Source organism: Xyrauchen texanus, chromosome 3, assembly GCF_025860055.1.
Source record: "Xyrauchen texanus isolate HMW12.3.18 chromosome 3, RBS_HiC_50CHRs, whole genome shotgun sequence".
In the NCBI taxonomy this organism is placed as follows: Eukaryota; Metazoa; Chordata; class Actinopteri; order Cypriniformes; family Catostomidae; genus Xyrauchen; species Xyrauchen texanus.
Genome location: NC_068278.1, coordinates 32,859,309 through 32,872,601, shown reverse-complemented (window position 1 = coordinate 32,872,601; position 13,293 = coordinate 32,859,309). Strand labels below are relative to the sequence as shown.

At 35.2% G+C, this 13,293-nt stretch overlaps 1 protein-coding gene across 1 annotated transcript in view; it reads right to left on the bottom strand.

Moving 5' to 3' along the window:
• The window catches only part of ttc33 (tetratricopeptide repeat domain 33), a 48,255-nt gene extending 35,921 nt beyond the window's left edge, over positions 1–12,334 (bottom strand). The window contains exons 1-2 of the mRNA XM_052095295.1: positions 12,222–12,334; positions 10,733–10,957 (exon numbers count right to left, since the gene is read on the bottom strand). Of these exons, the coding sequence (XP_051951255.1) occupies positions 10,733–10,956 (224 nt within the window). The 5' untranslated portion in view covers position 10,957; positions 12,222–12,334. The remainder of the gene's footprint in view (positions 1–10,732; positions 10,958–12,221) is intronic.
• Between the last annotated feature and the right edge of the window lie 959 nt (positions 12,335–13,293).

The window sequence follows — 13,293 nt, the reverse complement described above, 5'->3', positions numbered from 1 at the left end:
TTTCTAGAAACTTGTCAATCAATCATTGTTTTGAGGAATGAAGGCTTGAAATTGCGACAATTTGTTTTTAATATTTCATACAAAGGTGTACACAACAATCTTCAAAGACAAAGGAGAACTGGCTCTAACAAGGACAGAAAGAGATGTTTAAGGCCCAGATGAGGATAAGTACATCAAAGTCTCTAGTTTGAGAAATAGACACATCATGTGTCCTCAGCTGACAGCTTCATTGAATTCTACATGCTCAACACCAGTTTCATAAATAACAGTAAAGATAAGACTCAGGGGCGCAGGCCTTATGGGAAGAATTGCAAAGAAAAAGCCACTTTTGAAACAGAAAAACTAAAAAAACAAAGCATTTTTTAGTAAAATCATAGTAACCACAAAATTAAACATGGTTAGGCCCTACTATATTAACACCATATTGCTGTAGTAACACCATGGTTTACTGCATTAAAACTATGGCTTCTGCCAAAAAACATGATTACTACATTATTACTGTTACGAAGGCAGACGAGGGTAGACGAGGAGTGAGGATCTAAGTGCAGTTCTTTAATGAATGAGATAAAACGGTGAACAGGGTAACACAGAATAAAACAATACAGGGAACAAACAAAACATCCACGTGGGGAAAACAAAACAAACACGAAAAAACATCCAAGGAGAGCACAGGCTGGAGAAACATCCACGGAGAGCAGGAGAACACAGGCAATCATTTGAACATATACATTTACATTTAAACATTTACCTTTAACGACCGACAATGAATGAACAAACAAACCGGGTTTAAATACAGAAGGGTGATGATGATCAAACGACACACAAAGCTGTAAAGCTGCTTTGAAACGATGTGTGTTGTGAAAGGCGCTATACAAATAAAATTGACTTGACTTGACACACAGGTGGGAACAATGAATGACAGGGAATTATGGGAAGTGTAGTTTATGACAGGTGACGAGTGAAACACAGGGCAGACAACAGGGGATCGTGACAATTACTATGTTTAAACCATGGTCAATATTACCCGTATTAAAACTTTGGTTACACTTTCTATGAAGCCAATATTTATCCTGCATTATAAATGCATTATACTGAATTCATAATGACTCATAATATACCTTATAAGTTACAACTATTCATAAATAATTATAACTAGTTATAATACATTATAAGACTTCCCCTATTCATAGTTATACATAGCTATACAAGTTTAATGCATTATATCTTTATATTTTTGAGACGTTATAACATATTAGAATGTGTATTATGAGACATTACTAATGCATGATAATGCCTTTACAATGTGTTATAAATATGGGCTTCATAGAAAAGGTTCCCAAAATGTTCAACTCCGCTCCACTTTCATCATGACCAAATCATGGTGAGGAAATCAACCTTTATATTATTTGTATTTATTATTATAATTAGTATTGAAGGAAATATTAAAAGTGGAGACCGGAAACAGGATGGGAAAAAGTGGGACAATGAGCAGAATTGAACCCGGGTCATCTGCATGAACAAGCACATCCACACCATCATTGCACCTCATGCGAGTTCTGAAGCGAGCTGTTGTGAAGCTGTACAGTATGTAATACAGTGAAGATGAATGCATATTTTATAAACTGTACCCAGGGATATAGTGCAGGGTATACGCAGGTATACGGCATACACCCACATGACAGTCCAGCACATGAGTAGCTAATCCAATCGCAGAGTTTCCCATTAATTGACTAGTCTAATTTGCCCCGGCACAGTCTCATAATGAAAACCAAAAAAATTTTTACACTTCTCATCTAAAATATTTTTGCATTATATTTCCCAGTCTCATAATACATTGCAAATAAATCACTCACATATGCGAGTAAATTACTCACTGTGTGACCAAAAAACGTCTGTTATTAGTGACTGGCAACAAGTAAAGTGAGGCATAATAAAATTATGCCGCACTTTCAATAATGAAATTAACATTACACTTGCCAGTGATAGAGTTGTGTAGTTTCAAACACCAAGTCCCTTTTACTGAATACAAACAGTTGAAGCTGGATTCAGCCTCGTCTTTCCCTGCATGCTGTCTGATGAGTGCAGCAAAAAGCATTTGTGTCATTCAGTTGTGAAGATGAATCACTTCTCAAGCGTTCTGATGTCCATGCCGTCTACAGAGACTTTCGCCAAACTCCCGTGAAAAATAAACAAGGTATAAACTTGTTAATTTTGTGAACGCAAAGGATTCCAGTTTCAATTAACGGCCATGTAATGCAAATGGGGTTTATTCACACAGTGCAGCAGTGAGACAGAGGAGATGTCCTGCTCTATTTCTGTGGAGATGATCAAATGCAAGAAACACAATCTCAGAGTCTTCCTTCATGAGAAATAAGGGCTTGTGAGTTAATCAGACAGCCTTAAAATAATGTGTGAAAGTGAAGAATTTAAGGCAGAAATATTTTACTATTGCACAATACAATACAATATAATAGCTATACAGGTTGGCTGGGTCATAGTGATTAATCCATAGTGGTATGGTAATTAATCGTCATATTTGTGAAACACTTAAAACAGGCAATTAATCATCATAATCGCAATTATTTGTTTGACAATTAATTGTCAGCCCCTAATTTTCATCACATCATAAAAATTGATAGAATGTGAAATTTGTCAATTTTTAAAAAGCTAAAATGTCATTAAAATTATAAAACAAATACAAATAAAATTTACAATATACTATATTGTGTGAATATATATATGAAGAGGCCCCCTCTCTCAGTTTGCTTTATATATTTTTTAGATACACTGTGCTTACATGAGGTCAAACAAAGTAGAGGGTTGTTAACTAACATTAAATGTATCCACTGCATTTATACACTACTCGGCACACAATTTATCATCATCAGTGTACAAGAACAAACAGATAATATTACTGCGGAAGTTAGCATCATGATGATTAACATAAATTAACAATAGCGTTACTATGTTAATTGGCATAATGTTATACTGCTTCACCTTTACTATCTAGCTATCGTTAGCAGTCTGAGGTAATGTTAAATGATAAAAAGATTAAACTGATATCCCTAGTTTGTACCCTGCTTTTCAGAATGGTTAGAGCATTTGTTATTTTTTTATTTTATTTGTTTATTTAACAGGGACAATACACTAGGCATTGTTACACAGACAACCAATGCCGTGTACATAGGGCATATATAAAGATAATTTGCATCCCTCGTCCCTGGTTAGGCCTTTACATAAAATCAAATCTAAAACACAACCATCACAAGAAACAAAACAAGTACACTTATGTATATACAGATAACTATCTGTATATATGTCGTACCTGAACATTTCAAACATTGGCATATTGACATACGCAAGTACAAATGTAACTTTATACAAAGTCACAAAACATAAAATGTAAAATATCCTACATACAAAAAGAAAATGTAAACTTAACCATCCTGAATAAACCTAAGGTACTCAATGTTCACATCTCTGAAAAGATTTCAGCCATTGTTTCAGCTTTGTAGAGAAAACTGAGTTCTGTTTGCAACTTCAAATCTACAGGCATAGTGTTCCATAGATGTGAACCTTTCACTGAAAAGGATGATTGAGCTACAGCAGTTCTGCATCTCCGAACTCTACAATTCCCACTTACTGCACCTCTGGTCTTTGCCCCATCACTACTGTATTTTTGTATCAACTGACAGATAAAATCAGGGGCATGGCCATATATAAACTTAAATACTGTTTTTATAAAAGAGAACTTTAAAAAATTATCAAAACTTAACAAATCATACTTTTGAAAAATTTGACAACGATAGCATTTCATTGGTTTCCGATTCATTACTTTAAAAGTTTGTTTGTATAATGACATTACAGGTTTAACAACTGATTGAGAAGCACAATAGGTCATATGTGATAATATCATAGTATGCATAAACATTTGAGCTGCTTTACTAAGAGATATACATGGTCTTATCATACGAAAACAGTTCAAATTTGTCTTAATAGTCTTGACATTTTCTTAATATGAGCATCAAACTTAAGCTTAGAGTCTACAATGACACCTAAATATTTAAATTCACTCACGTCCTTGATTTCCTTTTGGTCAATTTTGATTTTAAAACCATCCAGCGATTTTTTTTTCTTCAGTGAAAAACACATTGAAACTGGTTTGTTGTAATTTAAAATTAAACATTTATTCTGCAGCCACTGGGAAACACTGACCAGTTGCCTGGTTATCATTTCTGAAGCCAAATGAGAAGTTTCTGCTTTTACATTAATAATTGCATCATCTGCATACATTTGACAACCGACCTCCTTGCAACTTTCAGGTAAATCATTATATATATATATATAAACAAAAAAGCAAAGGACCCAATATTGAGCCTTGTGGTACACCTAGTTTGCATTTTCAAGTGATGACTAGACACATTGCTGTCTACCACCCAGGTATGATTTAAACCAGTTTAGAGCTTATTGAGAAAAGTGCATTTGTTTCAATTTATTTATGAGTACTTCATGATTGACAGTATCAAAAGCCTTTGTAAAGTCTAAAAATACTGCTCCCACTACTTTTCATTGATCCAAACTACTTTTCATGGTATCTATAAAATGACATATAGCCATTTCAGTTGAATACTTTGGCCGGAATCCAAATTGCTTAGAGTTTAAGAGATGATTTGTTTTCCAGGTAATTCATTAATTGTTCACTAACTAACTTTTCTAATACTTTGGAAATTACTGGAGTAATTGAGATGGTCTATAATTATACACCTCATTAATCTGTCCAGACTTAAAAACTGGGGTCACCACAGCTGTTTTAAGATTTTGTGGAAACTCACCAGTTTTAATAGATACATTTACCAATTGTGCTTTTGGCTTTACCAGTGTTGCAAAATTTATTTTTTTTTAATAAGAGAAGCATCTAAACCGAATACATCTTTAGCATTTGAACCTTTTAATTGATTAATCATTTTACCGATTTTATCTTGATCATCCTGTGAAATATAAAAGGATGAAGATGAATTTCTTACTACTACATGTGATAAACAAACAATTTAAATTTGCTGCAAGTTCTTCTTCTGATTTAACAAAAATGGTATTAAATTAATTTGCAATTTACAAAGCATCTGTACTGACCTTTCCATTTACATTCAATTTTATTATGTCTTTACTTTGACTGGATTTCTGATTGGTTATTTATTCATACGTTTTCCAAATAAGTGAGCTATTGCAAACAACTGCATGAAATAAGATGACTTTGCTTTTCTCAGTTCACTAACCACTTTATTCCTTAGTCCTTTAAAGATCAATATATCTGTTTGTAGCTTTGTAGATATAGATTTTTTCAATGCCAGATCCCTCTTTTTCATTAACAGACGAATATCAGTATTTATCCAAGGCAAAAAAAAAAAATTCTCCTGTTACTTATAAAGGAGCATGTAAACTTCTTTACATTTACATTCTTTGTATTTGCAAGTGTGTCCATCAAAAAAAAATCACAACACTCAATCAGATTATCAATTTGATGTATACTCTCCCAGTTCAACTCATTTTCAAACGGAGACATTTTCTGCTTGGGAATTCCAGTTTGTGAATTAATCACTGTAGTTCCAAAACAAACGGCTATGAAATCTTTGTTTTGTTAGTTTTCTTGCAATCAAAGTCAAATTAGGATCTGACAAACCTGTTTAGTAATTCGCTCTGGTTTATTTGTAAAAATTTAATCTATAAATGTTTTACTAATTTGAGTGATTCTTGTGGGACCGTTATCATTTGATGCAATTTGTATTTAGATGCAATAATTTTAAGTTTTTTTCTTACTATTATCCAACCAATTTATATTAAAATCTCCCAGTAAAATTGTTTCAGTACTACAATTAAACAATTTAAACAGTTCATCAAAATCATGATTAAAATGAAACATTAAGAGAAGGATGTGGGTTGGGTAGTGCCAATCCAGCAAATTTTTGCCAATCGCTTTTGGCGAGGTAGGCCTTGGCTGTGTTTGTGAACAGCTGTCAATTAAACCCTGGCTGGGGGTGAAGAGCATCATGTATATGGGGAAGAATTGGGTGCGCCGTTTCTCGATTCAGTTTATTTCAAAGTTGCCTACTGCAGCTTTAAGAGCACAAAACTGTTTACAAGAGCACAACACTAGCCTCTTTATTTTGCTCTCAGAGTGCACCAGATGGAAGGGTTGGAGGTCCCCTAGAGGGTCGAAGGTCCATCCCCCATAGTCTCAAAAAATCCCATGGGAAACACTGAATTTGCATGCGAATAAATGCAAATATACCCTAAAAACACCCAGAAATGACTGGTGTAGACTACCTGCAAAGTTAGAGAATAGTTGTCCAATTTTCATGTGTGGATGGAGTAAGGAATAAGGAATAGTTCATGCAAAATTCATAATTATGTAGTTGTCTCTTCCTATAATCTTTGGGCCAGTATTGATTGCTAAATCTGAACCTCTTCTGTGGCTAATATTAATTTCATAATGATCTTTACTCCATGAAGTCAAGCAGCAGAAGTTAAGTGACAGTGTGCAAATACTATTGGCCCATTTTGGGGTGAACTAAATATGCAAGACTAGTCTTACATGTCCCTGTATATAACACAGGGTGTTCATCCTTTGCTGGGCCGCTTTAAAAGAAAATGGGGGGCATAAATTCTGAGTATACCCACTTCTCCAGGCACCACTACACCACTGACTTTACCCCCAAATCAAACACCAAACCTAAACCTTACCCATACCATCTTGTCACTAATAATGCGAACACAATAACTTACTAGTTTCAACATGGGATCCAAAACCTGGGTCTCCCACGCTGCTGAAGCAACACGCTTCCAGTTGCACCACAATGGAAGGTATTCTGAAAAATTCTGACAGGAGATGATGCTTGTCAGTGAGTCGGCATTATGTGGGTGGTCCTAGGGCACTGGTAATTAATTAGTTGTACAAAATAACAGTAGAACATTCTAAAGCCTGTAGTGAACACCACAGTAATCCAATTAACATGTAATTTTATTTTTTAAACCTTGGCTTTGTTGGTCAGTTAATAGATATTTCTAAACCATTACAACTGCTTTTAAACATTTCACATTAATTGCAGTTAGTTGATGTGTTTAAGCAACAAGACTGCTGTATAAGCACTTATGAAAGCTCCATATGAGTCAGAGAGTACAGACAGGACAGCACCAAATCTGCAGCCAAAAGCATTAAGGGTACAAACTGTTCTTAAGCAGGTGAGAACTGCAGAGATAATTATACATAACCACTAAAATCAGTGGCCCTGTCGTTTACTCGACTTGATCTGGTACTAAATAAATTCAACTGGCTGCCAAAGGCCAGCTGCAAACAAAGCCTTAGAGACATCACATGTCTGCTAAACACTTTCTGGCTTTCCTTTGAATTTGAAAAAGAGATTTTCTTATTTCCTATGCAAAGCAGGTGCTTCACATAGTGGCATAATGCTGCGGTAACCACTTCAGGAGTTGCAGCACCTCACAGCACTCCATTACGAAGTTAGAGCCAAAGTGCTGTTTAATAATGCCATTAAAAAACATTTCAGCCTAGAGTTCTTAAGGGAATGAGTGCAAGGACGAGAGAGGTGAAGACACACAAAAAGTGGGTTATGGAGAAGTATAGAAAGAACTAAAAGGCTGTAAACGTGTAGAGCGACACTGTTACCTGACCTTTCATGGACTTGTTAAGGCTTTACAGGTTAAGGCCATAACGACCACGGCTTGTCTTTAATCCCTGCCTCTGTACAATCTTCCAGTAAATTCAAGCTATTCCTTTATCCTATCACAGCAATTGCTGGCAATGACGTTTACAGCCTTTCTTTGGACACTGACAAAAGAAAATGGCCAAATTCGACTTATTGTTCCGGTTAAGTGGGTGACCCTTAACAAAATTATGAGAAAGTTAAGTTGAATTACTATTCCCTAGCAACGGCAGCTCTCCTACTACCCACTCAGCTCACATAGAGAAGAATTATTATAATGTTTATATGGACACACCTGTTACAATGATTAACACAGAAGAACCGCAGTCAATCTCCAGGGGCAGAGAGTTCAAATTAAACAATGGCTTAATTACTTACAGCTAAGAAAATACATTACCTTTATGCATTAGCTTTGTTTAGTCTCAATCTTGCTTCATTGGTTGAGCTAACACAGACCTTCTAAAACACATCTCTTACTGAAAGTCCCATTTAGGTGCTAAATTGCTCAGTGTCCATGAAATGAACTGCAATTCTTTTTAGGCCTCTCTACTGCAAGTAAGAAATTTGCATTTTCATGTCTTCAATTAGCAGATGCTTTTATCCAAACGGGCTTACAAATGAGAATAATACAAGCAGAAGCAATTAATCCATGGTAGAAGACAATACAAATAGTGCTACCATAACAAATGAATTTCAGCACTAGAGTAGTACCAAGTTTTATGAATGTGACCTTGGACCATGCTGTGACGGTACCACCAGGCATCACTCACACACTGACTGCAGAGAACCAAAGGGAACATAATTCTGAAAAAGTTTTAGGTGCAGTAAGACCCAGACCTAGAGTTAGTTCTGTATCAGTGCCTTGAATTTGATGATGGCAGAGAAGAGAGACCTCTTATTTAAGTTATAATAAAAGCCTCTAAACATGCTGATCTGAGTTCAGTCTGGCTTTTTCTTTCATGATAATGTAAAGAGGTGGTTGGAGGCCACTGATCCTAAACCAGCTAAAACACGTTACATCTATTTGCATGACATATCTGATTCCATAGCAAAACATCAGCACCATCTGCTGGATTCATATGGTACTCTTCTCATAGATAACTCGAGACCAATCTCATCAAATCAAATCACTTTATTGTCACACTACCATGTACACAAGTGCAACAGTAGGTGAATCTCATGTCTTCATAGTTAAAAATCACTCTTTATCCCTGTTTTTGTCATTGACAATAATTTATTAGTTATTTAGCAGCAGCTGACCAAAGCACTGACCTGCTTAAATAACAACTATCAGATGAATAACTGTAAAAGAAAACAGCTGTCAGTTGTTTCCTGGAATGATCTGGCACATAGCTCCACTTTAACAAATAAATATGCAAAAAACAGGCCGATTTCCTGAAAACGTTTAAGAAAAGTGCCAGGAAAGTTCATTTTTTTCCACCATAATATGTATGTCAAATTATTATGGAACCTGTAATTTAAAATCAAGCATGTCTAAACGATATTGCAGACGAAATATTGTCCCTTGCCAAAACTGAGATATTAATATTATCTTAGTGTGTGTGTGTTTGTACTGTAGGTATGTGTATATAAGAGAGGGTGTTTTGAACCTGCACACAGATCAGATTATAATGGTATGTCTACAAAAATGTGTGGAAAGTCACACATAAAATAGAACCAACAAAACTTGTCAAAGTATTGCTGGACAAACGGTTCACTGAATCACACATGATGCTTCAATAGACTGTGCAGAAGGTAGAAGGACGGTGAAAGTTATGTTGTTTGAGACTAGATTCTCATTAAAATCATGCTGTCATTAGCACAACAGGCCTAATTCTTCAAACTTTTAGGGATAGTTCACCCAAAATTGTTAATTCTCTCATCATTTACCATCCTCAAGCCATCCTAGTTGTGTTATGATTTTTTCTTCTGCATAACAGAAACGTAGATTTCTAGAAGAGTTTCTCAGCTCTATAGGTACAGACAATGCAATTTTATTAAGCTCCAAAGCACATAAAGACAGCATAAAATTAATGCATAAGACTCCAGAGGTTTAATCAATGTCTTCTGTAGCTATCCAATTGGTTTTGGGTGAGAACAAACCAAAATGTAACTCCTTTTCCACTGTACATCTTTCCACTGCCGTCTCTAGGCATGATCATGATTTGAAGCTCGATTACACTTCCTAGTGCTTGACGCATACGCAAAGCACTAGATAGCACTATATGAAGTGTTATCGAGCTTGAAATCATGATTGTGCCTAGAGACTGCAATGGCAAGATGTACAGTGTACGGTAAGTAAATGATAAGAGAATTTCCATTTTTGGGTGAACCAACCCTTCAAAATGTATATTTATAGAAATTCTTTTTATTTATGAGTATCTTTGAATACACTTGTTAACCCCAAAATGGCTAATAAATTATCCAAAATTGTTACTTATAACCTTTTAACTGCTGGAATCTGGACTGTTTCCTTTTTATATAAAAAAATATATATATATATTTTAGAAAGATTTTATTTAACAAAATGTTTAATTTTACAGTAAAATGTTGCAAAAATGTTCAAGTAAAAAGTATGATTTACATTCTAGTTAAAATGTATTTTGTTTAACAAGACAATGAATGTACTTTTACAGTAAACTAGTGTTATGTTAACATTAAAATGAAAAACAATAATCGAATGTCTAAACATGTTTATTGGTCCATTCTTGATGAAATTTAAATCATGTAGACTTTTGTTTTACCGCCTGTACTACTTTGGTGGTTAACAGTAAATTAAAAGTGCAAATCAGATTTTTTGGTTCTAGAAGGTTGGTAAATTAACAATACATAATTTGTACTGTAATGAAAAGGTAAAATATACAGGCACCAAAAGGACATCCTGTAAAGCTTGAAACATGGTCAATGTATTTTTTACAGAGAATTTATGGATGCCAGGTTTTATTTTTAACATAAATTAACAGATCGTTTTTACTATAAAGTCACAAACTAATCATTCAAACACAAAGCTGTACCTGCCCTGTTCGGCAAATAGTGTGCCCTCATCCTTGAGTCTCTTGCTCTTAGCAGCACAATCCTCCAGCAGCACTTCTCGCCGCCGTTTGATGACATGCAGCCAATCAACGCCCTCCTCCTCCACATCATCAGTATCTGGCTGCTCTGAATCCTGCTCAAACTGCTGCACTGTCACCTTAGAAACTCTCTCTCCCACCTTCCGTTTCCAGCCGAAAGAGGCCATCCTGACAAATAATGATAAAATCAATTTATTTTAATTTCAAGAGAGAGAAAAAACAGTGAACAGCTAGTGGATTGTATATTGAAATGGTAAGAGGAAGTTAATTGTAATTGAAGCCCTTCCTCAAAAATCATGTACCCCTAGTCTTAATATTTAGTATAAAGAGACACAAGATAATCTTCATCATGCAGGAGCTGTTTCCACATTTGTTTAGGTTACACTGCAAATAATCATTCAGAAGACAGCTCTATTATTTTGTTACCACAAGCATCCCAGTACTCTTTAATTTCAACTGACAATTAATTGTTGATTTACAAGTTTACCTTGGGAACATAACTTTAGTTTTTAAGCCTTTATCTGTAATTTTAGTTTTCAGTAAAAGTCATGCAGTCAGTGGCCCCCATTTAAAGATATTTTGAGCCAAAACTCTTAATAGATTTACTGTCAACAGTATAATAGGCTAACACAGATTGGAATTTGTCATTTATCATTTAGTTTGGCTTTTTAATGTGTCAGACCATTACCAAATGTTGCCTAATCTGCATTGAAATGTTCATCCTGCAAAAATATCTTGCCATTGACAAATGAATACAAACTAATGAATTTCTTTGAAGAAAACACAAACAGCAAATGTAAAGAAAAAATAAAAGAAGAAGATGAAACCTATTAATATATTCAAGCTATCTATATATTTCAATAAAGTGCTTTAAGCTGAGTGTTCAGTGCAATTTCAGCAGTAAACAATATACAATGTCTTCAATGGCAAGGAAAAAAACAGCTCAGACATTCTTCAAAATGTCCTTCTTTTTGTTCCGCAGAAGTCAAAAAGGTTTGGTACAACATCAAGGTGAGGAAATCATGAGAGAACTTACTATTCCATTAACTACACATTGAGGCACAAAGTTGTATGACTAAATTTAAAACAAATGCATCTTGTGCTTTTGTCTTTGTATTACATTTTGGATCAGCTTAGTTGCAAGTTTCTAGGTCTGATGCCCTCTCTGATTACATCACATTGCAGAAACAAGATCACTTGTGTGATAAACCAGCCATTTTTGCAGCTGTCCTGCAATAGCACAGGGCTGTTTTTTAGAGTACTGCTTTGAGTTTACATTTACAGTCCATTTATTTTATTGCACAGACTACATGCATACTACCTGATATAACTTGGACACTTTCATCTTAAGGTCTTTCTTCACTACCTATTTTTACGCCTTTTCGAGCTGCAAGACACTTAAGTTCAACATATAAGGTCGAAAAAGTCAAACCTGATTCATAAATGAACAATATGCCGCCCCAGCATTAATGTCAGACGTCTCTGTTATGGTTTTGGCTCAGCTACGCGCTGCTCAATCCTGTTTTGCTTCTCCACTCCGCCCTGTAACCCGGAAGTAGTAAAAGACGGTCTTAAAGGTACAGGCCAGAGCATCAAGAGCCCAGAGACATATAGAGAGAGCCTATCCAACTGTAGGAAAGTAATAAACCTTCACAATCTGTATAATCACAACTACAATATTATAATGCAGTTGCCTCTTAGACCCCAGTACCATTATTATTGTTGTTGTTGTTGTTAGACCAAGTGCCATATAAAAAGACAACAGACGCATGAAAAAGTAAACGACTTTCTCCAGCTTTTAATAATAATATAATATAATAATAATATTATTATTATTATTATTATTTTATCATCATCGTTATTTATGTGCATTATTGTTCATAGTCCTTTGTTTAAACTGACCTAAAATTGTGGAAATCAAACCTGCGAACTCAAAGAACAAAGTCCAAATGTTAATAAACCTTAACGCACATTTTGTACAAAGTTTTTTATACGCTTGCGTAAGATCCCACTGCACGTTTATCACGGACAGCCCGTGCGGGCCACGCAAGAACTGTTTCTGCTGACGGTTCTGCACTGCCTCTGATCAATCATTAGCCACAACTGCTGTCTTATGTTGATCGTGGGGAAAAGATTATTGAATGTTACTTATAAGGTCCTTCGTTTGTAATACTAATTATTGATAACAGCACAGACAACTGAGAACTAGACACCATTTGTTGCACAGGCTGGTAAGAAATCTATAAACTATTGCTCAAAATGTGGAAACATGGCCTATCATTGACATAATGATATGCACATGCAATGGATTTGTGTTCAAGATAACGTACTTATATACATCCAATATGTTGGATACTCGGTAACAAAGGTACAAAATTATTCAATCAGCTCCACTGATACCTTGATTGTAGTCCCCTGCACTTGGTGAAAAATATGATAAACTTTATGGACTTCGGCCAGGTCCTGTTCTCCATTCTCCAGATGTGCAAAAAACACTCCTACCT